Here is a 26,431-nt window from a genome sequence, read left to right on the forward strand (position 1 = left end):
TTTAGTGTGAATGCTGTCTGCTCTGTAGTGAAGCAAACCCAGCAGCACAGCCTCGGGACCGCTCACTCTGTCCAGGGCTGAGCTGCTGAGCAGAGGAGGTCAAGGCCTGGCTTTCCATGTCCATCTCCGCATTCCTGCTCTGCAGCTCCAGCTCTCAGTAGATGGACACTCGATCCCTCTGTTCCCCAGTCTCCCTGGTGAATGGAGCAAGCAGTGCTTTCACCTCCCACCCTGCACTGACCTTGCTAGCAGAGACTGAAAAATTTCCTTGTTTGACAATTGTTTATCTGTCCATACCTCATGGAGATCCTCCTGCCTCAGCCCTTGCAACTTCCAGAGACCTGATACAACTTCCCAAAGCACACAAGCTGCTCTGTTGTTAGGAAAACAGATGCATCTGGAGGCCCTAGTGTTCGGTTTAATAAATTAGACATGTGAGCTGGACTTGGTGGTACACACTTGTAATCCCAGTATTTGGGAGCCGAGGAGGGATTGCTGAGAGTTCAAGGCTAGCCTGGGCTACACTGTAAGACGCCCTCTCAAAATAAATAAATAAATAAATAAACAAACAAACAAATAAATAAATAAATCTGAACTGTATCAGCACCAGTTTGCACCTTATCCTGTTTACTGGTTCAGATTTAACCTGCAGGGAAAAATTTTGTCTCTTCTGCAGACACACAATTGGTTCAACTTGTCATCAATTTAACATTTACATTGCAATAGATTTCCCAAGCACCAAAGTGATAATTACCTAAGTCACTGGTGGAGAATCAAACAATGTAAAGCTGGTTTCTGAAACACCAAGCAGGCCCAGCTGTCTCTGTGGGTTCTACCAACTGAGTGTCAAGCAGGGCCCCGAGCTCTAAAAAGCAGGGTGCTAGTCCTTTGGGCGGCTGTCTCTACAGTTTCACTCCGGTTTGCACAAGTTAGGCTGCTGTGAGACTTGTCCAATCAAAGCTGAGGCTCTTTCAGGATTGGAGGCTAAGATGGTGCATACCAGTGAGCCCAGTGCTCGGGACACTCATTCAGGACGGTATCTATGTGTCTGAGGCCACCTGGCCACAATGTGAGACCCTGTCTCAAAAACCTGAACTCGCATCCCTGTTTCTTGGGAAGCACTGTGGAGGGAATGCCTGTGACTCTGTTCTGTCCGGCAGCGACACGGGATGTGTCTGGGGGACACAGGTACAGCAATGGCTGCTTTTCTAAGATTTCCATACCACATGACATTCAGAACTGTTGATACGCACTTTGAAAATTCAAAATTAGCCAAGAGTCCGCCTCGGTCCATGTTCATGTCCCTGACAGTTCCTGACCTCCAGTTTGAGTCTTTCATGCAACACTGAATTTGCTAATTTCCTCAGTTCTGCATATAACATACTTACTTTCTGGTCCTAAGACTAATTTACTGTTTTTTTGGAGACAGGTTCTTGGTATGTAGTCCAGGTTTGCCTTCAACAAGTCATTCTCCTGCCTCAGCCTCCTGAGTGCTGGGATTACAGCTGTGAGCCACCATGCCCTGGCTTTTGAAACATCTTTCTAGATATTGATTACTACTAGCTATCTTTCCTGCTTTCCTGTCATTTGTAAATTAGGAGACATCAGTGACAAAATCAATATATACATCATTATTTCAAATGTGAGTTGCCTTGTTTTTCATTTTTTAAACTTTTCCAGTGCCCCATGGTTGTCAGACAAGCACTCTACCACGAAGCTCCATCTGCAACCCCAGGCCGCTATTTCAAAGGCCGGGAGTGTAAGAAACTCTGGCAGACACCAGTGTCTCAGCTACGAGGTGGCTCATGTGGAACCGAGATGCCAAGGCGCTGGCGAGTTGTGAGAGGACAGAAGATGGGAGGAGTTGCCATGGGCACTGGCTGCCGTGGTGGCTGCTCAGGGGCAGGGACTTCAGGGCACTGTTCCCTGGAATGTACCAGTTGGAGTGTCATACACCGGATGGAGGTCGTAGTGGGGCAGCGCCCCAGGGACTGTGCCAAGGAGGGCTGAGACAGAGGTTCAGGAATGGGATTCACGGTGGTCCCTGGGGAGGAGGTAGGGGTTCCACATGGCGAGAAAGTTGACTCTGAGCTAAGAGTCAGTTCTCTTTCTTTTAGGTCTCGGAGGCCATTCATCCTCTCGGCTCAGCAGGACCACACCGGTGCCCTTGTCTTCTGGGCTATCACCTGGCTCTGTCACCTGCAGAAACCCTGATGAGCTTGCCAGTGCCTTGCTGGGCCCACAGCTGGTCTTGTGGAAACCGTGTGTGCAGAAGCCCATGGTGAGTTTCTTGGGGGTCATCTGAGGCCCTGCCCTGCCCTCTGTCCCTTCTTTCTCCTGGTCACAGTGCTGCTCACACCAGGAGCAGCCCAGCCTGGTGGGCTTTCTGTGACCCCCGCTGTACTAGGAGGTGCAGGTCAGCAATGGGCAGAAAGGTATCTCCCCTAATCTCTACATTATCTTGGGCTTTGCTTTCCGTTAACTGCTGTGCCTTTCATCCTTTGTAGACCATTTTCCTTGACAATGAAGGAAACACAACTTGCCTCAAAGGGTTTCAATTCCTCTTTATCCACACTACGGGCATCTTGAACAAGAGCAGAGGCCGCTCTATCTTCTCTGCAACAATCACATCCCTTTGTGCATCTGAATCTTAACCACAAATTAACATTAGGCGGCCCTCTCCTAGTCATGCCCTCCTAATCTTTTGATCATACATTCTTCATTCTACAATCCTCACATGCTGTTTGAAAAAATGAGTATTTGGCAAAAGCTACTTACTTGGCTACTTGCTTATTTTCTTTTCCCCTGGCATGCCTACAAACTATACTGCCTGGCGTAACTGGAACAACAAAATAAAGTAGGATTGGGCTGTAACTCAAAGTGTAAAACAAGTATTCCTAAATCTACAATGAAATATGATTGAATAAATAGATACATGGAGGAAAAGACATGCATCTCTTGCGAAAAGTTCCAGCTCACTCATGTAAATGTGCCACATCCACGAAAATTAGGGTAACTCCTCACCCCCAAGGGCAGCTTATACGCTGGAGGAAGGAGGCAAGGGGAGTAGCAAAGCCAGTCAACAATACCTCAGCTGCGACAGAGCAGGACTCCCAAGTCCTGTGCAGTTAAGCACCCTGGAGATGGGGTCTTCCTCCCCAAACATGTAACCCTGGTCTAATCATGACGCGAACATGAGGTGCATCTCAAGAGGGGACACCAGACAAAATATGTGACTGGTATTCCTCAAAGCTGCCACACTGTCAAAAACAAGAAGAAGCCCGAGAAGCTGAGAAGCAGCATGACTAAATGTAACAGTCACCCCTGGGGCGGCGGCTCAGAGCAAGCGCTCGGTATGCATGAGGCCCTGGGTTCAATCCCCGGCTCCTCCAATTCTAAGTCAGAGGCTATGAAGACTTCCAAACCTAACAGGAACCTAGACGGGACCATCAAAAACGACATTAGGTAAAAACAAGGAAATGTGAATAAAATCTGTTCTTAGTAACAGCATCACTGTCAGTTCACTAACTGTGGCACATGTACATCACACTAACGTAAAATGTCACCAATAAAGGGTGTGGAGTGTGACGGAAGTCTCTGCTCTACCTTTGAATCATTTGTGTAGATTTAAAATTACTAAGATTACTGAAAACATACCACTAGTGTTTGTATAGCACTGCTCTTGTGAGAAAAGCTCCTTAATAATAATCCTTACCCCATCTTGGGATGTGATGATTCTGTTATGAAATACTATTTATTTTTGGCCCTTAACAATTTTCGTGGTGTCATTTTTCAGAATCATTAATTTGCACCTATTCTTTTTTTTTTTTTTTATTGTTCCCATAGTTACTGTCTCAGCTCCAACCCCGCCCCTCTAACTTGTGAAGCAGGGAATTCTCAGGCCATACTTCAGCAATGCCAGGAAGGCTCTGCTCTGGGCTCCAAGGGTAGAGGGACTCGCTTCCTGCTGAGGCTGTGGGCTTCCTGCCTGCCGCCTGTGAGGCTCTTCCGCCTGCTGTTCCTGGGAACCCCACCTAGCCCTGCCTCGCTTGCTGGGCACCTGCTTCCTTCCTGGAGCAGCAGCTGAGCCAGTCAGCTGGTTCCCACTGTGTGAATGACCTTCACAGCCTCACTGCCCTCTCACTTGCACAATTCCTTAGGCACTTATGAGAACTCGAAGGGCCTGAGAGTCAGGGGAAAACACATGCCACCACGCCTGCCCCCAGTGCCTGAGTCGGTAGGTTCAGATGGGGCCCACTGTCTGCATTTTATAAATTCCTGGCTTATGTTAAAGTTGTGGCGTGGGAACCAGACTGTGAGAACACTGCTCTAAAGGTTTTTACCCTATCATTTACACAGTTCACTTTATACCCTATTATCGTGTTTATGCTAATTTCCTGTTCAAATGGGAGTGCCGCTTCTGACTCCTGACTGACAGAACGGGGTATCAGGAATGGTTCCCAGGCAGGGGGACCTGGACTTGGTGTCTTGACCTTGGGCTCAAACACGGTGCTAAGCTGTCAGTGGGAACTGAATTCTTTGTCTCCAGGCAAGTGGCGGTGCCGTGACAAAATCAGCATCTGGGACTGTCACCATGTTGCCAGGGCCACAGGAGGCCCAGTACAGGAAGCAGCTGCACCAGCCACTGAAGCAGAACTGAGGACAAGGCTCGGCGTGGGACGGAGCTCGGAGAGGGAAACTGAGCACTGGGGATATGGGTCTGCAGAACCGATGCTCCCAAATCCTGCATGAGTGTAACTATGTGATGTGAACACCTCGCTGGTTTTACAGCCTCATGTGTCTGTCACAGACACCTGGCACAGATCTGGAGGACATGGAACTGTGACAGGCACAGGGATGGACCGGGACAAAGCCAGGACTCCTAAAAACCGAGGTGATAGCATGCTTCTGTGGCCGTGGAAAGGGCTGACTCCAGAAGACCATCTTTGCTTGGGAGCCTGGCGTCCACAGCCTTCCTGAGCACACCTGCACAGTGCCTGCTTCCTCAGGACCATCCCAGGCAGCTGTGCATGGGAGGTACCGTAAGATATGCTCTTCTCCACAGAAATCCACACTCTGTGGGGGATGGGCTCTTCCCAGGAGGAGAAATTTCATGCACGTTTGGTGGCTTTTCTTGCTGCAGGAGGACTTAATCAGAAACCACCGCCTTTAATGAGGGAACACGGCTGCAGGGGGCACGAAGCACTTCTGGGGCTGACCAACCAATCCAGGGCATGCTGAGTCTGTGCCCAACAGGCAGAGGTGCAGGGAGAAGGGAGCCAGGAGCTCAGGGAGACAGGGCATGGCACACAGTCACTGTGTGCAGCTGCACACTTGCACGCTCACCTCGGAGGACTGTGTATGTGAGCAGAGTTGTTCTCCATGCTGTTGAGCTTGCAGGCCACATGCACAGCAGAAAATAGCTGGGACAGTGTCAACGTCCCATTCCGGATACTCCCCAGGGGCACAGGGCAGGCACGGGGCCCCAAAGGGTAACCAGGGATCAGAATGGTCGGACTTGCAGGGGTCTTTGGTGGCCAAGAGTTGATCACTATCTCCCCAAGAATGGAGGAGGAGGTGCAGAGCTTCTGAAATGTTTGATCTATGGGACAAGGAGACCCTGGGCAGAGAGACCGAAGACCTGACCGCAGCTGTCAGACTGGAGAGTTCACTGTGCTCACCAGCTCTCTGCTAGGCCAGCCACAGCACCGGGCCTGCTGTCTGCAGAGGGAAACCGGCCTCCAGAGGCACTGGCAGTGGTTGCAAACAGCCACCAGTCCCCAGAATCCAAATGCCATCTCTCTGATGGTCAGAGCAGGGCTCATCAGAAGATGTCACAGCCCAGGCCCGACTGACCAGGGGCATAGCAGTTTGCAGCTCCTCACTGTGCACATCTTGGCTCCTGAATCACTGACCGGTTCTGGGCTTTTCTTCCTTTTTGGTGTGGTTCTAGAGAATGAACCCAGGGCCTTCGCAAGAACTACATCTCTAATCCTGGTGAGCTTCAGGTGTCTACTGCCCTGTTTGGTTTCCTGCTGTCTGACCCTCGGAGTAGGGGAGTGGGAGGAAGAGCTGAACGAGAAGCCCCTGGACTGTCCTCTCATCACTAGGCTGGGTAACCAAACACGGCAGCACATTCCCAGGGACATTGTGCCCCAGGACAGGAACTGTTACCACTGGACACTAGGAGGGCTTCTGGAGGCCACACACTCACACCTGCACGTGCTCTCCTGACACATGTACCAAGGTCTCTGGGGGCCCAGAACAAGAGCTCGCTGTGTCAGGGCCTCTGTTCTTCCCAGGGCCTTAGGACCCGGCCAGGTTAGTCTCCCTCAACAGGAAACTCCTGGGGCACACAGTGCAGACACATTCCCCCCAGCAGATGGTGTTTCCCTGTGGGGACTCCAGGCCCTGTTGGAGAGGCAATGGCTACTGGGGGGACAGAGAGTACCCGTACCCGGCTGCCTGAGTGTCCCCATAAATGTGGGGTTCATGGGCCCCCAGACTGCCCGGGGGAATGGAGGGCAGTGCCTGGTGCCAGGTGCAGTGGAGCTGCCCTGCCCTACGTGCAGGACTCAGCACGTGCCTGTGCCTCGCTGAGCCCTCCCTCCTTCGTGCCCTGGTCTCAGGAGCTCAGATGGGAAACCGGGTTCGCTCCTCAGAGGGTTCTCACCACGGCCTGCGCTGGCACAGCACAGCGGCCCCAAGACCATGCAGGTGACAAAGTCCCAGCAGACCAAATGTCACACGCTCACTCGACTTCCAAGGATTGGGAGCTGGTCAGAAAGAGACACTGGCCCTGCTCCTGAGGTTGATTCCTGTAGGAAATTAGGGAACTCCTGGAACTCAAACAGAATGTGGAACTGACCTTTCGAGAGCCTGAGTTGGGACACAGAGAAGCTTGGTGCAAGAATACACTTGTACTCACTCCAGGACAGCCGGGTTTCATTTTTAAAATTTTCTGTTCTGTTTATGACTTCTAAACATCTCCTTTGCCAGTCTCCCTGGAAACAGCTGTCTTTGGTCCCTTCATGAGTCCCATAAACTCTTTGGATGAGTTACACCTCTGATACGTTCTACCTTTGGAGTGACTTGGTCAGTGTATCTATTGTTTTACAGCCTGTGTATGTGCGTGTGTGAAAATTCTCATCATGGGTGGTGGCACTATGAATTCCAGCTACTTGGGAAGCTGGAGGCGGGAGGGTGGCAAGTTTGAGCCTAGCTTGGGCAATTTAGGAAGACCCTGTCTCAAAATGGAAAAATTTAAAAAGTGGGCCAAGGATATAGCTCAGTGGTAGGGCGCTTGCCAGGCCTGTGTGAGGTTCTAGGTTCAATTCCCAGTACAGCAAAAAATACACTAAGTGTATCTTCAACAAACATTGTTCATTCTTAATGGCTATGGGGAGTTCTTCAATACACTTATTCCACAATGTATTTAACTGATCTCTTAGTGAGATTCTGGCACTTTGATGCCGTGTCATTTCCTGTTTGTTCCCTTAGCTCTCAAGGGTGCACAGATGATATCTTGGCACTCAACCCTTCAAAGACCTCCTTCACTTTGCTTTAACCAATGCCAACTGCTCGCTCCATTTCCATGGTGATAGATTTCAGCTCTGCCCAAGGTGAGAGACCCACAGAATAAATAGGGGAGCATACACACCTGGTTTCTATGATTACAGAAGTTACATTTATAGGATTTGTGACCTCCATTGTCCAGAGAGCATCACAGTTTCACCTATTATTCAATCTGGCTAAATTCTAAATTCGAAAGAAAGTGAACCACCCGGCAAGGGAAAGCCAGGTGAAAGTTAAATTACCTGTCATTTATTTTTCTGTTTGTAGCAATGTCACAGGCTAAGAGATCTGCTACTTCCAAAAGGAAGCCTTTTAGGGCATGGGAGTGGGATGAGACGGGCTGCCAGGAGTTCCTTTACCCTGGGAATTCACAATGTTTAGATTTGAACTAACAACTGCACAGACCACATTTCTTAAAATGACTATCATTCCTTATTGTATTGTCATTTTTGTGTCAAAAACTCAAGAAATCTTTAAAACAAACAAACAAAAATGAAACAAAAACCCTCAAAGAATTGTAGGACTTAAAAAGGGACCCTGAAGGTTACATGGGTCAAACAAAGTCATAGGATATAAAGCTGATTTGCAAAAATCAGTGGTACTCCCATTCAAGAAATAGTTGGAAAGTGAATTAAACAAAAACAAAACCCCCTCTGCTATGCTACAATCCAAAGGCAGAGAGGGACTTGGCGGGGAGAAAGGCAGGCGGTGCCCGAGCAGGGCTAGAGGGTCCGGGCAGACACCCTCAGGCCGGGGAAGGGATGGCGGACAAACTCCAGGGAGCCACACGGGGCTCTGGCAACATTTTAACAGCAAATTGATCAGCCGCCCTCCACCAGGCTCTGCTGGCAGCAAAGGCTGCCTTCCTGGTCCCCACCATTTGTTCCTCCAGTGCCATTGTGGTTTCCCCTGGGGTCACAAGTTCCCTAATGGGGAAGGTGACTGAAGACAATCTCACTTGCTGATGACTTACGTAGAAACACACGCATACACACACATACATAAACAAGAGGGGGAGGTGTATATGTTTGTAGCCTGACCTCATTACTCTGAGTATATTTTAACCATGACATTGAGTGTGTTATTCAGGACTTTTTCACACATGACCGTAAGTGACACTGACATGAGGTGACTGTTAGAAGCAAGATTTTTTTTTTTTGTCTTTTTGAGACAGGGTCTCACTATGCAGTTCAGGCTGGCTTTGAGATCACTTTGTAGCCTAGGCTGGTCTCGAACTCGCAATGATCCTCTCACCTCAGCCTCCAAATGCTGGGATTATAGGCATGAGCCACCTGGCTTAGAAGCAAGATTTATTGTTTTGTTTTGTTTTTTTATCGGTACCGGGGATCGAACTCACAACTACTTGCTTGCAAGGCAGATTCTTATGCCGCTGAGCTAAATCCCCAGCCCTTAGAAGCAAGATTTTAACAGCAAATTGATCAGGTTCAAATTTTTTGCTAAATAAGACTAAAGAAGTTCTCTCTCAAGAGAGTACCCACCTTAGTATTCTTTTCTTTTCCCTTTTTAAATTTTGACACAGTGATTTGCTATATAGTTCAGGCTGGCCTTGAACTCACCATGTAGTACAGGCTGGCCTTGAACTCACAGCAATCCTCCTGCCTCAGTCTCCCCAGTGCTGGGATTACAGGCACGTACCACCATGCCCAGCTAGTAGTATTTTCTTCTTTTTAACCAATTTTAGTTCAAATATTTATCAGATACACTACTGAACAACAAGGACCATTAGGCTATATCCAGACTACACCTATATTAGCATGGGCTGTGCTCAGATTCCAGAGCCTGCCACGCACAAGCTCTGTGATGAAATCCTTAAACTCTAAAAATCTGTGGGTTAAAACTGTGATTTATGCTCTTGAGCTAGAATTTGAGTTTCCTTATCGGTACATAAATGCCAATAATAGCACATTCCTTATAAGTTGCCATGGAGATTAAGAATTCAGACAAAACCTCAGCCCTGTGTCTGAGAGACAGAAAGGACCCAATAGGCATCTGCTGGTGTTGCTGGACTTCAGTCGCCATAGGCCCAGGGACACACACATTCACAGGAATTGGTGGACTTACTTGTAACGTAGTATCAAAGACGACAAGCTTTGAGCTAGTGGGAACGATGTCATAGCACTTGTGTGACCTCATGAATCGCATGTAAACACCACTTTCAGAATCTTCTGCTAAAAAAAAACAACAAACTTATCAGTAATAATAAAAGAATTCCTTTCACTGATGAAGAGCATATACCAAAAACTGCTAACAACTTAGTGGGAAAAAGAGGAAATTTTTTTTTCTTTTTCAAGACAGGGTCTCTCTATGCAGTTCAGGCTTGCCTTGAGCTCACTTTGTAGCCCAGGCTGGTCTTGAACTCACAACAATCCTCCTGCCTCAACCTCCCCAGTGCTGGGATCACAGGTGTGAGCCACCATGCCTGTTTTTTTTTGTTTTGTTTTGCTTTGAGACAGGGTGTTGCTATGTATCTCAGGCTGGCCTTGAACTCATGGTGATCCTCCTGCCTCAACCTCCCAAATGCTGGGATTACAGGTGTGTGCCACCATGTCTGGCCACATGCACTAATTCAACACTTCACTGGAAGTCCTAGCTGGTACAAAAAGGCAAAGAAAAAGTAAAAGGCATCAGACCATAAAAGTCAAAACCAGAATTGTCTTTAATTACACATGACATTTAGAGAAAATATCCAAGAATCTAGGAAAAGTTCTCAGATCTAGAAACGAGTTTAGCAAGGTCACAAATACAGGGCTAAAAGAAAAAAACAAAGGAACTTCATTTCTATGCATGAGCTGGAAACTTTAAAACAGATTTAGGAAGCTGCTTCCATATGGTCACACTGAAATATGTGTCTCCCCGAGAGGATACAGCATGAAGGTCGTTACCAAACATGTCCATTGTTTTTTGTTTTTTTTTTTTGTACAGGAAATCGAACTCACAACCTCATACCTACCAGGCAGGTGCTAGGCCACTGAGCCAAATCCCCAGCCCCTGATGTCTTTTTTTTTTTCTTTTCGGTACTGGGAATCAAACTCGGAACCTCACATTTGCCAGGCACAGTGCCATTGAGCTATAGCCCCAGCACCGGTGTCTTTTCCTTAATCAGATCTCTGTAAGCTGACAATTTAAGCAAAAATAATGGTAACTGTAGGGTTTATAGAAAAGCCTCCAGCACCTGCTCCGACCTACTTTGCAGAAGGGCCTTCCCAGGCTCTGTTGGTTTGACAGCTCAAATCTCTTAAATCTACCCATTTTTAAGTCTTGCTGAGGCCACCTCCAGGTGCAGCACACAGCCCCCTTCGGAGCCCTTTGCCCTCCACTGTCCTAATTCATCCAGACAGATGTGGCAGGTGCAGAGCTGCTGGAGTCTGCAGTGGCTTTCAGCGGCCTGAAACAAAGCTGAACCGTCAAGTGACCCAGGCAGCCCTGCCCTGAACTGTCTCCTCTGCTACGCTGCCCTCGCCAGCATCTCCTGCCTGAACACTTTCCCATCTCTTTTGCAGCAAACCCTTCAGTCGCCCTTCACTGATGGATGCGGCCAGCAGACTGAGACTGAAGTCAAGCCCTGTGCATCTCAGTTCCAAGGCTGCGGAGGAGGCCGAGACGATGCCCTTTCCCTGGTCCGGGATGACTGCCTGCTCACTCCCGACCCATCTTTTACAGCTCAGTGCCGTGACACTCTTGGGTGACCTCCTGTTCAGCCCGCATTGCTTTGGGAGATTTAGACTAACTGGCAAACCACCACAAATCACTTTAGTGTACCTGGGAACTAGCAAAATTGGTGTCAAGGAGCCCACGCTCACTGATGTCCTGCCTGTGGGCACAGCTTTGACACCTGTTTCTCAGGGTGGGAATGGGGCTGACAGACCTGGAGTTCCCTACAGTCTTTCCAATTCTGATCGCTCCCAGGGTCTGATTCCCACGTGGGCACATTATCATCTGTGTCTCCCCTAATGGGGCCATCGTCAAGGCTTCTTCGTGATGGGATCAAATGTGGACAGCTCCGTGGCCACAGTCACTGTCTGGCTTCCCTGTAACTGACCCCCTGTATCTGTTTCCTCGTGCAGGGTTAGGGTGCGCTGCCAGTTCCCTGTCTGCAACCTGCTTCCCCACTTGACAAGCTTTTCCGTGCTGCTCTTTTTCTTGTCCAGTGTCAACACAGTCTCAGGTGCAAACTTTATCTATTCCTGTAAAAGGAGTACACACCTGAGTGCTGGCTATGGACCAGATATTGTGTCCTTTTCCTCATCTGATCTCTGGAACCTTGAGGAATAACAAACTTCAATTTCTTCATGTGACATTTAGGGAAACTGAGGCCAGGAGAAGCCAAAGTCAGAGGTGCAGGAAGTAATTCAAGTGTGACTCCAGAAGTGCCTCCTATTAAATGATGCCTGGTGGCTATCTTGTCACAGGACAGATGCCACCTATGTGCCAGGTGGGGCAGAAATACATAGGACAGCACACATCCCCACTTTCCACCTCCAGAACACACTGCTGGCTGACCCCACAAAACCCCAAAAGACACCACAAGAAGGCTGAATGACCTCTTCTCCTAAATGTGATTGGTCTGTATTTCTCACCAATTATTACTTTGGTCTTATTAACAATGCCTATGTATTCTAATCTTTCCCATTTTAGATGATAATTTCCTTGAATGATCAGAATCTTCCTCTTCTAACCGATGAATTAATCCACATCAACACCTATTTATTGGACATTGCTTTAGCAACATGCAAATGTCCAATGCTGATGCTAAGAAGGCAGACAAGGAAGAAAAACATTCCAAAAAGGCTGTGCGCCTGGAGCAGGCTGCAAGTTCATGCAGCCAGACTCGACATGCTGAGGAGGAAACTCCACGGATAGCTGTGTGGATCATGAATCTGTCTCAGGTCTGCCTTGGGCCAGGAGACAGTTTCTGCCCTCCTGGGGTCAAGGCCAGCTCCCAGTGACCGATGAGCCCGGGAGCGCAGATGCTGAAATAGGAGCCTCGGGTTAGGCCTATGAGAAGGGTGTGGCACCAGCAGCACCTGCCACCCGCAGCTCCCACGGTACAGGTACTGTCCCCATACAGTGGAGAAGGTGGCCATCAACAGGGCCCAGTCAGGCATGCTACCAAAGCAAGGAGGGGCTCATGAACATGCGTAATGTCAGCAAACCCACAGAGAGACGGAGGAAACTTAAGCTTGCAGGCTTTCCCGGTTCTTGAAATGTTCGTTCAGGGAAAATGGGCATGCTGTGCAGGAAAAGCTGAAACAGAGAGCTTGAGCACAGCAGCGCAGAATGCTCGTGTCTGTTTCTGCCAGCCCCACCGTGGTACGGCAGGAGGTGACCTGGGCCACAGAGCTGCTTGGTCCTGAATGTATTCAGTCAATGTTTAAGATACAAATTGTCCACCTAATCTATTTTAAAATCCAAGCCAATGAAAGCAAAAGGGAAACAAAACAATAAATGTAATAATGCAATAATAAAACAAAAATGGAACAATGTAACTATTGTAATCCCAACTATCAAGTTCAGTCATCCAAGTATTGTAATCCTCTTTTTAGTTTTCCTCACAATTCAAAAAGATACATTTGTAATCCCATTGAGATGTCACTGGAATCCCAGCAAGTTAATTACAATCTACTACCACCAATGCAACCCATGGCAGAGTAAAAGTCACCAAGACATACTCCAAGAAGGGCAGTCAAGGGGTCCTAAATCTAATCCCTGTGAGGACATGCGGACAAAGGCCTTGACCCCAGGCCTCTCCCAGAACTTATTATCTTGTGAAGAAGGGGGGTGGCTCAAGGATGAATGACAGTGAGGACGGTGGGAATTACGTAACTTGAGCTGGCTGGCCAGGTGCAAGAATGGCATCTCTGTAAATTGCAGAGATAAAGATATGCAGAAGGTTCAATTCACATTATCTAATTAAAGTAGCAACTGAATTGTTTTGGGAGGCTGTTGCTTGGTTTTTGGTATGTAAACTCTTGTGCCCTGGGGAGTCATAGCTTCTTTATTTTGAGGCTCACACCCAATTGATATTCCCAGTAGATATTAGTTCTAACATCCCGCTGGGCTCACATCCTTTATGAGGAGACAGGACCGTCTGTCGGCTTTGGAAAGTACATATCAGCACTTCGGCTAGCCTTATTTGCAATGTTTAGAGCCAACTGAAGAGAGAAGGAAATACCATAGCCAGCTCTCTACATATCAGTATAATGAAATAAGTCTCCAAATAATCAGAGGTGCAATAATTGTTTTGCATTCAAGGAGAGTAACTAGAGTTGTCTCCCACAGTAACAATGTAGCTGTAACAATAATGTAGAACAATATAGCAACATGACAACCTACCAATACAAGCATAACAATGTAACAATAATAAAATGCAACCATCTAGCTCTCAGGAAAAAAAATTTTACAAGACATTTTGTTCATTAATTAAATCAGTACTTTTCATAAAAGACATCCAAAGTGTGATCAAAACACATGGTGTTTAAATTTAAAGATCATTACAGTAAGACACATTGACATCAAGACCCCTCAAATTTTTTCCCTTGCTTCTAACAAACTCAAACTCAAACTCATTTCATCATTCTTGCTTTTTTCTTTCCCTCCCCGCTCCTTCTCCTTCTTTTGGTTTCTCTGAGACAAGGTCCTGCTATGTGGTTCAGACTGGCCTTGAACTTACTATGTAACCCAGGTCTTGCAATCACAGTAATCTTCCTACCTCAGCTCCCAAGTGCTGTGATTACAAGTGTGCGCCACATCCCTCAGCATTTTTGCCACTTTCTAAAGCAGCTCTTAAGTCCTATTTCTTGAATGTCTTTACGAGGCCTGACCAAAAATGTGGAGAAGCTGCTTCTGAGTGCCATCCAGTGGAAAGGCGGATTCATAAACCCATTACAGTGCATCCTCACCACCGTACTCATCAGATCTGGCACTGTGCACCTTCTGGCTCTTTCCCAAAGTCAAAATGACCGTGAAAAGTAAACATTTTCAATCGATTTAGGTCACCAAGGCAGCCACAAGAGTGCAACTTAGGACACTCATGAAAGAGGACTTCCAGAACTGCTTCAGACTGCAGTAAGAATGACGGGATTGGTACATCTGAGCCAGGGAAGAAGGTTCTGAGGGGGTTAATAGTCTTCTACTAGAACTGTGTTTAAAAATGGAAACATTCACTGTACCTTTGGATCACACCTAGCACACCTATTACAGATGTCCATATTACTATATGAATATCCAAAAATTTTCAAGTACTATAAAGTAGAAATGTTTAAATGTAAAAATTGGAAATCCGCAGGTTTTATGTGAAATGCATTTTTAGTGTATCATCTTAATTCCCCTTTTGATTTTTAAAAATATTTAAATAAACAGCATACTCCGACTTACGGAAGAGCTGCCAAGGTAAAAACAGGTCTTGCACAGCTCACCGAGTGCCGCTGACATTGAGCATCTGGTATCAGCAGCTCCCACATGTTATTCTGAACACAGCCTCACTTCCTAGACTTCCCTTCATTGTCCCCAGGGCCCCTGTCTCAGCCAGGACCTTTCTGTGCTATCCTGCTGGTCATTATGCTCGTGCAGGTGCCACTGGCCGCACTGCTGCCCACTGTTACTGTCTTGGAGGCCCTTGAGAGTTTCAAGGCGAGGCAGGTTACCTGCAGGTCTGCATAATGGTTTCCTCATGATCTCAATCTTGGGGATTTTCTCCATCTCACTCCACAGGTCCACACACGCCATGCCAACCACCTGACCAGACAATTCTGCCCCGAGGGAGGGTTACTTATCATCCTTTTTCCATCCACACAGACTCCTGGTTCTTTATGGCCTGCTCTGTGCCCCGGTGCAGTCCTGCGGAGAGGCCCTTGGAGGCCAGGAGTCACCCTGAGCTGGATGCAGCCTGCCCCTGCCCTGCCTCCCAGGAGCTGGGCCAGCGAGCCAGGACAGTGCTGTGGCCCTGTGTGTGTCCCCATCAGCCAGCCTCCCAGTCACATTCAGACACGGTGCACACTGTTAACATCTTGCATTAGTATGGAACACTGGTTATGATTAATGAACTCAGGAAGGAATAATGAATAAATTACTAACAGAAGTCCCCACATTATTCAGATTTTCTTAGTTTTCCCTTAGTGCCCTTTTTCTGTCCCAGGATTCCATATGACAGTCGGTATCTTCCTAGGGTCATCTTAGCCATGACAGATTCTCAGATGCTGTGGTAGTTTTCATTTTTAGTTTATTTTTTGAGGCAAGGTCTCACTATGTAGTTCAGGATGCTCTTGAACTCACTTCTGTAGCCCAGGCTGGCCTCAAACTTGTAGAGATCCTCCTGCCTCTGCCTTCTGAGTGCTTGGCCTTCCCTAAGGTAGTTTTGAGGAAGTCTAATTGGGTCCTTTGGAGAATGTCCCTCAACTAGTATGTCTAGTTTTCTCATGATTATAGTGAGTTTTGGGGAGGACCTGCAATATTTTTTAAAAGGAAAAAGTTTGATCAAAAAATAAAGTCAAATATGTAAATAAATTATAATGAAGTATCTGTTGGTTTGGGAAGAGGACAGATTACTGCTGGCCTAGTAAAACAACACCAACATCAGAAGTGCTAACATTTTAGGTTAGGAAAATAAACTCCTCTCTCCTTCTACATTACTTTTCCACATTTAATATTAACTTCCTGCCTACGGGAGGCACCATGCGCAGTACTGGCCTCCACAAACTGCATTTGGAGGCAGAAATGTGTTAAACAGAGTAATTTAGAGTAACCTGGGGGAGAGGCCCCACCCAAGCTTGGAATGCATTATTAAAATTCCTGAAAAGGAAAGAAGTTTGGACTTTACATATTTAAAAGGTAACTGAGATTAAGATGTTATCAGAATGTTTCCTTCTTGCTTTTGTTCCTTTTGCATGTCACCGCATGGAAGCAGAACTGCAGAGACTCGATGGCATCTGAGGTACCGGCTGGCAAAGCAAGGGACCTGCTTGAGGAATGATGTTGACCCGACCATCCTTAAGTACCAGGGATCGAACTCAGGACTGTGAGCTTGCCAGGCAGGTGCTTATGCCGCTGAGCTAAATCTCTGGCCCCTTAAATACTATTGTGACCCAACACCATTCCTCTGGGAGTTGCCACAGCATAAAATTTGGAAGCACAGAGTATGAGGTGTTTAATTTATAAAGGTCTGATCTGAGCATGGCGGTACACTCTATAACCCCAGCACCCTGGGATACACGGTAGGTTCAGTCAGCATGGACTATAATGTCTCATGAGTCACATAATTTTTAAAACACTGCATCCAAGTTTGGACGTGACAATGATAAGCATGAAATGATATGTATGTGCAGGTAGGTGTTTCTCTACCTAAAAACAGATCCAAATATACAGCTCTTTCCGAGGAGGCCTCCCTGCCTATGCAGTACATCCTTCCTTTGAGGTCTCAGCAATCTCTGTCCCCTACCCTTCTGCCCCACATCCTAGAGTCCCACAAGCTGCATCCAAGTCAGTAGTTCCTTTTCAAAGAGAAGCTTTGAACTTTGGCAGGTTCAGTCCGGGGCATGTGCTCTGAGGTTTCTGCCTGTGCCTGTGCGTGCTGCATTCCTGCAGGTCAGCACACCTCATGCTGCCATGGTCCACACAGATGCTGTCTGCCTTGGTATGGAATGACGGGGCCCCTCAAGGGCATGGCCCACAGAAACATCACAACCAGACCTTGTTTGCAATAAGGGTCTTTGCAGCTGTAAGGAAGGAGAGACTCAGGGGAGGAGATCATCTCGGGTTAGGGTGGGCCCTACGAGTGTCCTTATAATGGAAGAAAGAGACATAGAGAAGAGGACAGAGACAGAGTGGTGCATCTCTGATTACAGGACACGCAGTAGGTCCACAGCCACTGGAAGCTCCTGCTGTTGACTGCTTTGTGAGAGAATGCTTTCTGTTGTTCTGAGTGACAGCAGTCACCTGTGATGGTGGCCTCAGGAAGCTAATGCACCCTCAAAGGTCAGTACAAAGGCTACTACTTCCCAGAGCACAGTTCCTGAGGAGAAGCGATGGCACACATCACTCAGTGTGAACCACCCTGTCAGTGTGCTGTGTTCCCTGTGGTGGGTCACAAACCTGACACAAGGTTTATAGGCCTGGTTCTTCCTTGGACTTTATTATAAGCTCTCTGGCACAAGCCAATGCGCCTTGCCTCACTGTATTGTCCAGGCACCCTGTGAACCCCTGGGGATTCTTGGCCTGCCACAGGGATAAGTTCCATCAGACACCCGACCAGATGCAGGGTGGGGAGTTGAGTCCGGGCTTCTGCTGCTTCCTGGGAGGGAAAAATGACAGCACACCAAGCACACGGGTTCAGATTACCGTGGAATCGAGATTTAACCAGTAAATAAACATCACTATGTCGCCCAGACCTTTTAAACCTAAAGGACTGGAAAGGATCGTTTTTAATTATAGAGATAATTCCCCTATGGAAATGCTTCATGTGAGTCTTTTCTTTTAACGTTTTAACCTGTTTGCAAACATAATTTATACTCGTGCTATCCACTAATCCTATTGGGCAAAACGTTTCTAAATGAATGAGATTGCGTAAGACTTTTAAAACGTTTAAACTACTTTATACAGTGGTACCTCAGTTTATGAACTTGGTTCAGGATTTTGAAGAAGATGGCTGTGTTTGTGTTCATGTGGGGAAGATGGCCCCGGCTGTCTCTGTCATCCAATGTGGAGTTTGCAAAGGAAAGCAAAATGCTGTTGAACACTTTAGTCTGTGACCAAACTGTTTACAAACAAATGTGCTCATGAACCATGGTACCCCGTGTGCAGACACCCTCTGTAGGCTTCCTTATCCAACTCTACACGGAGTGGTGAACAGCAGGAAAATGGCCTCTTTGAAATTTGGTGTCCAGATGCTGGAATACAGCAACACGAGGAAGAAAAGGGGTGAAATGGGTCCCTGGAGCCCAGCTAAGATCTGAAGTGAGAACTGAAGCCAATAGGGAGAGGCAGAGAGACCTCAACGAAGAAGATGACAAGGGGTGCTTTCTCCCTGAGCCCCACGCACTATGTGGAAGGGGCAGACTGAACCTGCAGACACAGTGTCTACTGGTAACCCCAGATGCCTCCACGGCACCAGTGGAACAGAGCAATGGTCATAGCAGCCTGCATAGCTGGTTAGTTACTTGGGTTTAGTTGTCCTCCAGGAGAGGGAGACTGGCCAGGAGCTATCTTGGAGATAGCTGAGCCTGCAGGATGGCTCCATCTAGCAGCTCCCAGTGTCAGGGTGAAGTGGAACCCAGATCAAGGGGGCAGAAGGTTCAAGCTGGCGGAAAGTGTACAGAGTGCTAAAGACTGAACAGACTGACCCAGCTTCACAGTCCTAAACCAGCCTGCACTTCAGCAGAGCTAAGGCTTGCTGGGATTATCCACTACCCACCGTAAATCTACAGCTGGCCTTCTGGGATAAGTCAACACGGATCTGGGCTCTGTCTGCCCTCTTTATCCACCAACGCCGGCCGAGGCACACCTGGAAGTGGACTTTTTTCTTATTTTCTTTTTCTTCTCTTTGCCTGTTTTTATTTTCTTTTTTCTTGATCTTGTTTTTATATGAATGTGAACATGGTTTGTACTTTCTCTTTCTTTTTTTTGCTTCTGATTATGGAATCAGGGTCTCACTGTATAGTCCAGCCTGGCCTTGAGCTCACTCTGTAGCCCAGGCTGACCTCAAACTCACAGTGATCCTTCTGCCTCTGCCTCCCGTTTGCTGTGATTACAGGCGTGCCACCACACCCAGCCTGGTTTGTACTTTTTCTGCTGCTGTTTTCATTTCTTTCTTCTCTCTTTCCCTCCTTCTTCACCAGCTTTCCCAAGTTCGCATAATCTTCCTTTGTCTTCCAGTCTTGCTTCTAATCTCTTCTATTCCTGTTTCCTCCAACCGCTTTTAAACTTTCTCCCCTGGGAGGAGAATCGCCACACTGAGGCCATGTACACAGTTTCTTGGTCTGTTCTGGATTTTGTTATGTAAGTATGACTCTAATGCATATGGTTAAAGATGACAAATTAATACCACAGTTTGTCATTTTCTAGGCTGTGTCTGATGCTATCTTTATTATTCCCTGTACTACTTTAGTCAAGGTAACATGCTAATCAGTTGTTCTTCCTGCTATGCCAAGACTGGGGTTGCCTAAGGGCCATGAACAGTAATACAGACCAGTGCCAAAGAACCAGGTGCTAGGCCACCTAGGCAGCAGCCTCTCCTCCCAGTGAACTGAAAGGAGGGATCTTGCAACAGACCAGCTACACCTGGAAGATACCTCTGATAAGTCATTTCCTGAGGGTTTTAAATACTCTGCAAAACAGCTTTTTGCCATAAGCAATTTACAAGCATCAAATCAGGAATTGAAGTTAAAAAAATAGAAAATGAGAAGACAATTAAGCAAGATGCAATCACAGCATATCTAGGTCACCACAGACAAACCCAGGGGGCAATGAGGGGAAACAATCTGAAAGCCTCCCCCCTGGATGCTCTGGAAACACTGAAATAACAAAACAGATGGACCAGGCTCTAAAAGAAAAATCAAATCAGAAATAATTTCTCAGACAACAGCCAGAGATGGTGACTGTAATGAAAGACTTGGTTACTGACTCTAGAGCAGATGCAGATTTTTTTAAAAAAGAGCTTAGCAAAATGATGGAAATCATGTTCAGGATCATCACTCTGTAAACACCCTCATCCTGTGCAAGAGGCAGGCATGGAGATGACAAACTGAAACCTCTACAAACTGTGAGCTAAGTAAGTCTTTCTTCCCTTAATTTTGGGCGTCAGGTATTTTGGCTCTGCAATGAGAGAAAAGTAACCAAGACACCTAACATAGGAAGACATGGAATCCATGAAACAGATTCAAACAGATATCTAGGAGATTAGTAATTCCACTGATAGTCTACGCAGCAGAATAAGCCAATGTGAGGACTGAGTATCAGATACAGAAGCCAGGATTGTGGTCAGTAATCACGAAAAAAGGGAGTTCTTAAAAATAACCATGAAAAATCAACCTAGTAGCTGCTGGATGATGCAGAGGACTAACATCAAAACCACACTACACTGCTAATAAGGAGATTAACTTCTTTTTCTAACATTCTAGGACAAGGGCAGGACACAATGTAATCCAACAGGAGTGGAATCCAGTGTGTGTGCGTGCGCGAGTGCACGCACATAGGGAAGGGCTGATAACTTTCCCTACCAAGAGAAGGAGGGGCTAGGGATTTAGTTCAGCAGCATATGCACCTGCCTGGCAAGCGAGAGGTCGTGAGTTTGATCCCCGGGTACTAAAACAAACAAACAAACAAAAAAAAGAAACTCAGACCAAAGGAAGAAGGAAAAGTATAATCAACACCAAAACAAACAGCTGGTTCCCTTAGATGCACTAAATGCCTAAAGAATGTCACACAGAGCTCTGACCTGGAAATTCTATTAGGTCCCATCAGTTTTTAAATTTTTGTTTTTTTTAGGCACTATCTAAAGCATCTATGACTGCCAATGTTTTCTTCTTTTTTTGCAGACAGAACCCAGTCACTAAGCTGAAGCACCTTTGAGGGTTAAGGGACATTCTGAAGGGCTGCAACCCCAGCACCTCACTGGGGTGGCAGCACTGGGACATCAGGATTCTGGGGTGCCTATCTTGGTCCGCCAGCCCACATAGGCTGCAACCCAGCAACTCAAAGGTGTTCCCTGCCACTCTTATATTAGACAGCTTGGTAAAGGTTGCTATGTCCATCTTGGTATACATCAAGTTGGTTTTTCTTCTGCCCTGTAGCTACTGACTCCTCCGAGGATTCTTGATAAACTTTTTGTTTTTGTTTTTGTTTTTAATTCTATAAAAGCTTTAATAAATAAAAAGCTCCATTATTTTCAAATGTCTATCATAAAGGAAATGAATAATCAGTCCTATCAGTATGCATCATAAAGCTAAATAAAAAAGGGAAGAGAGATGAAGACTGATTCTTTTGCATACAGACAAAATATTGCTTCCTCAAGTAATAGCTCAAAATCACTTAATAATATGAACTGGAGGGAGGAAAATAACTGGTCCATACAGTTTCCTTTTACAGTATTGCACAATGAAATGCCAACTGCACTATTTAAGAATGGCTTGCTAAAACATTGAAAAAGTGAAAGACTTCGTCCTTGTCATAGACAGCCACTTCAGGGGAACACTCTGCGCACATCACAGGGCGGTAGAGTTCTTCAGCTTCGGTCTGCTTCATGGGATCTTCCTGGTTAGATCGCAGCTTCTTGTAGCCCCATCTCTTCTTTCTGTTGTCTGGGTTTTTGTATCTTAGTATCTCCTCTCTGTTGATGGAACAGTTCATCACAAACATTGCTTTGTACTGAGTTTTGTAAGATTCATGCCTTTGGCAATCGAGGCACAATGTAGTCATACAAGCAGGGCAATTTAAGACAGCATCACTGTTAGGAACTGCCAGTTGCTGTCTCTGTAGTCCAAAACCATGAAAGCCTCTTCTCTGTGCATTAACCCATGCCTGGTCTCTGTTATCTTTATCAGGTTCATATAGCAATTCATCATTTGTTAGAATTCTGTGTCGTCTCTTCATTTTCTTCTTTTTTACCTGTGCTTTGTCTTCATTCTCAGAATCAGAATCAAAATATATATCATCATAGTACTTTGCTGGAGCTATTCCCACATTTCCATTTCCTGAGGAAGATCCTGTTCCAAGGGAAGAGAGTTTGTCCTCCATTGTTTTTATGGTGGAATTTAACTCATCTTCACTAGAGGACTCACTTTCCCCAGTTAAGACACTCTCTGATGAGTTTTCGTTTCTGGTCAGGGGTTCCATGTAAAAGCACATCCACTTCACCTTCAGAGCTGCTCAAAGCTGGCTCCTCGTCGCTAGGCTCTTCAACTGCATAGGGGTCGTAGTCATCCTGGAGCTGGTTCATGGCGTCTGGGAGAGGCCTACAAAAACTCATGCACCTCTCTGTTTCTGTTTACTCTGCAGTGACTGCCCCTAACCTTTTTTTTTTTTTTTTTTTTTTCTGTCTTTTTCCTTTTCATTGGTACCAGGGATTGAACTCACGACTGCCTGCTTGCAAGTCAGGCGCTTATGCCGCTGAGCTAAATCCCCAGCCCCGTTTTTGTTTTTTGAGAGAGGGTTTCCTTATGTCATTCAACCTGGCCTTGAACTCACTATGTAGCCTCTTAACTCACTTAACTTATTTAACTCACTTAACTCTGGGATCACAGGCTGGCATCACCATACCCTGCCTGATTCTTGTACTTTTAGGACAAGCAGGGCTTAGTCATTACACAGTGGGCTCCATCTGCTACTGTGTATTTAGGAGTTCTGTGATAGGTTAAGATTAACCACTGGTAGTCTTCTCTGTGTGCAATTTTCTGCTGGGTTTTTGTTTTTGTTTTTTGGAGACAAGGTCTTACTTTGTAGTCCAGGGTGGCCTTGAACTCACTATGTAGTCCAGGGTAGCCTCGATTTTGTGGCAATCCTCCCGCCCCAGCCTCTCAAATGCTGGGATTACAGGCATGGCCACTATGTCTGGCTTCACGCTCGTTTTGATGTAAGGATCACACTAGCCTCCTGGAATGTACATCTTTTCCTGGGCCCTAAAATAATTTAGATAGCCAAGAAATTAATGATTCCTTGAAGGTTTTGTGGAGTTCACCTACAACCAGGTTGGATATTCTGTCTGTTTGGCAGAGACAGAGGAAGAATAAAATATAAACACACACCAGTAAAATCTGTTCAAGAACTTGTAAAATTTGTTCAAGAAGCAGTTTAAAACTTTTGATATAGGGTAATACATTGTTTTGTTGCTTATATTACTTCTAAAAATTTGTTGATATTTAAGAAACTCCTTTATTTTGGCTGTCAGTTTTTCTTTTTCTTTGTGGGGCTGCAGGTTGAGCCCTGGGCCTCACACATGCTAGGCAAGCTTTCCTATGAAAGGCCTATCTCAGTTAGAGTGGGTCTCACTACATTGTTCAGGCTGCCCTGAATTTAGGATCCTCCTGCCTCCCCTCCCCAGTAGCTGGGATTAAAGGTGTACAGCATCACATGCAGTTCAGTTTTTCTTGGAAAGTCTTGGGTATGATGGTACGTACCTATAATCTCAAAAACTCAGGAGGCTGAGAAAGGAAGCTTGAGAACAGCCTCAACTATATGGCAAGACCTTGTCACAAAACAAAACAAAGAAACACACACACACACACACACACACACACACACACACACACTCTGGTGATTTCAAGACAGGTACTTCACATGAGCTCCCATAAGCCTTCAGTTTCACATTCTGACAAAAGGTAACTCTGATTCCAACTGAAACATTTCAGTTTGTGGTAGCTTTAATTTGTCCATAACTATGTATAGCTTCTGGTTGTGGGTCCTCTGGGTATCTCTGATGTGTACGCCCACACCCTCATGATATCTGTAGCCTGTGAAGAATTACTGTTTCATTACAATAAAGTCCTAACAGCAGATGCCTTAGCAGCTCGCAGCCTGGGGTCCTTGCACCAGGCTGAGGTGCTCCTGCAAGGGCTCCGCCTCGGGAGACAGCAGGAGGCATCTCTGCCAGGCTATCCTTGGATCTGCAGACTCAGTAAGTGGTGAAGCTGAAGTCTGGTGGGAAGAAATGGATGAAGAGACGCTGAGCCTGAGGAATGTAGAAGGGGTGTGGGGCTGTGGACCCCTCCACACGCAGCCCTGCAGGAAGCTTGTGTGTCCTGCCATCTGTAAACTCTTCAGACCCCAATCTTTTAGGGATTTTATGGAAACAGCATTACGAGTGCACAATGCCATAAATCAGTGGCCAAGGGCGATCAGCTCAATTTAGGGGGATGAGTCTCAAAGTCCCAATCCTCTAATCCCACCAAGGTCTTTCTGATGACCAGCCCCATCTTGGAGCCACCTGGGGCAGCCTGCCAGCAGTCGAATCACACTACACAAGAAGACATCACACTGAAGAGTCCAAGGATTTTAGGGGTTGTATGCCAGGAAATGGAAGAGCAGACCAAATTTATATTTCACAACATCTGTTGCCCTTGAGCCTTTTTTCACTCATAAAGGGAGCTGGAACCAAGAACTAATTACAAACAATACTGTGTGTGTGTGTGTGTGTGTGTGTGTGTATGCGCGTGCGCGCGCATACACACACACACACACACACACACACACACACTACAGAGATAAGACACCTGATGCCAAAGGATGCACTAATGGGTGTTTAACTTTTAAGTCCCTGTCTTTTTTTCTCCTTTCTGGGATTGTAACCACACTTATACATGGAGACTGGATGCTGTACTAGGCACTTTGGTGAAATGTTCTGCTGCATTATATCATCCACACGGAATCCTAAAGTTAGTCCTGTCATCATGTCCACGTTACACATGAAGGGTCTAAAGCCTGAAGTAATTTGCCTAAGGTCCTGGAGCTATGAGGAAGACGAAATAGGTCTCTGATCTGGGCCCCACACATCCTGTTAATTACTATGGCACTAATTACACCTGCTTTTGAAAAGGGTGCCAAGGTTTCAAGCTGGGGAAATCGAAGTGAAAAGTTACAACCAGGCAGAGGGCCCAAACACACACACGAGGTGTACGTATGTGCACACCCTGAGGAGGTCATGATGGACGGATTAAACCGCCCACTTGAAATACAGTTCATATGATCAAGCAAGCAGTGCTGTGAGCAGCCCACCCTTATCATTCACAAATGACCCAAGCTGACCCAAAATAGAATCAATCCATTAGCACGACCTGCAGGATGTCAGGGACAGCACATAACTTCAGACCCCTGAAGACAGTTCTGAGCGGGACAGAAGAATGCAGCTCATTAGAAGAGATCACAACATGACTTTGATTTAGCTATAAGATTCTCAAATAGTTTCCTCTCCTTAAATGACTCCTCTTATAATCAGGGGTAAGATACAGTCCTTTCCCCATACCAGCGGCACAGAGAAGAAAGCCCGTGAAGACTTTCCCTCTGATGCCAGGCTACGTAAGCAAGCAGCCTGCTCTGCCTGCATGTGCCAGCCCAGAGCTGCCCAACTCCTGGGGCACGACACATTCTGATTTCAGCCGGGTGGCAGTGTCTTTATACCTTTGGGATTCCCTGTCATCGCCTCCATTTCTCTAGCTGTCCCTGCTCTTTGGCCAGTCCACCACCTGACCACATGGCCAGCAGAGTTCCTCAATCCAGTGTTAATTTTTTAAAATCAGAACAACACTAATCACTTGAAATCTACCAAGCCTATAGCTCCAAAAGCCATATGCGCATTTTGTAGCGAATACCCACAGAAACCAAGTCCTATCACAGAGTCTGAGTTCTTCCATTCCCAGCTTCAGATGATATGCAATGCGATGGTAAAGACATACAAATCAACCCATTTCACCTTTGTTGTACCAGTAATGGTGGGATCCTGGGATAACACCCCACCAGGTCCTGTCTGGCACCTCCGGGGAGGGCTTCCCTAGGCAGCCACAGTGGGCCTAAGACTTGGAAATGAGCAGGTGACCAAGAGAAGAGGGAAATGGTCCCTGGGACACCCAGTGGGCCTGACAGGGCCCTGAAGAACGCCAGGACAGCGAGTGGGAAGCTGAGGTAAAAGAAGAAAGAGGACAGCAGACATGTTAGAAAGAGACCTCAATCAAAGGCAACAGTGACCGATGAAGACACGTGGGCCCGGGTGTGACAGGGCCACACAGCTGACATCAGACAGTATCTCCGCCTGCAGTAGGACAGTGGGGGCTAGAGAGGCCACTGGAGCCATAGACGTGACGATTTTTCCTAAGGCTCGGGGTGGGAGGGCAACTGTGGGAAATGTGAGTTAGATTGC

The 26,431-nt window shown here is 46.7% G+C and overlaps 1 protein-coding gene and 1 pseudogene across 14 annotated transcripts in view; both read right to left on the reverse strand.

Annotated features, from left to right (window-relative positions):
• Prkag2 (protein kinase AMP-activated non-catalytic subunit gamma 2) overlaps positions 1-26,431 on the reverse strand; it is a 240,127-nt gene that overhangs the window by 35,430 nt on the left and 178,266 nt on the right. For 11 of the 14 annotated variants that reach the window (XM_063250773.1, XM_063250770.1, XM_063250774.1 and 8 more), the window contains one exon: positions 9,658-9,764. In XM_063250773.1, coding sequence (XP_063106843.1) covers positions 9,658-9,764 — 107 coding nt within the window. The remainder of the gene's footprint in view (positions 1-9,657; positions 9,765-26,431) is intronic. The other 3 variants (XM_063250771.1, XM_063250766.1, XM_005003492.4) reach the window with 1 other exon arrangement.
• On the reverse strand, positions 9,780-24,723 carry LOC134476454 (E2F-associated phosphoprotein-like; annotated as a pseudogene).

This window comes from Cavia porcellus, unplaced genomic scaffold (genome assembly GCF_034190915.1).
Source record: "Cavia porcellus strain 051 isolate PalLab524CR breed Dunkin Hartley unplaced genomic scaffold, mCavPor4.1 scaffold_6, whole genome shotgun sequence".
Lineage (NCBI taxonomy): Eukaryota > Metazoa > Chordata > Mammalia > Rodentia > Caviidae > Cavia > Cavia porcellus.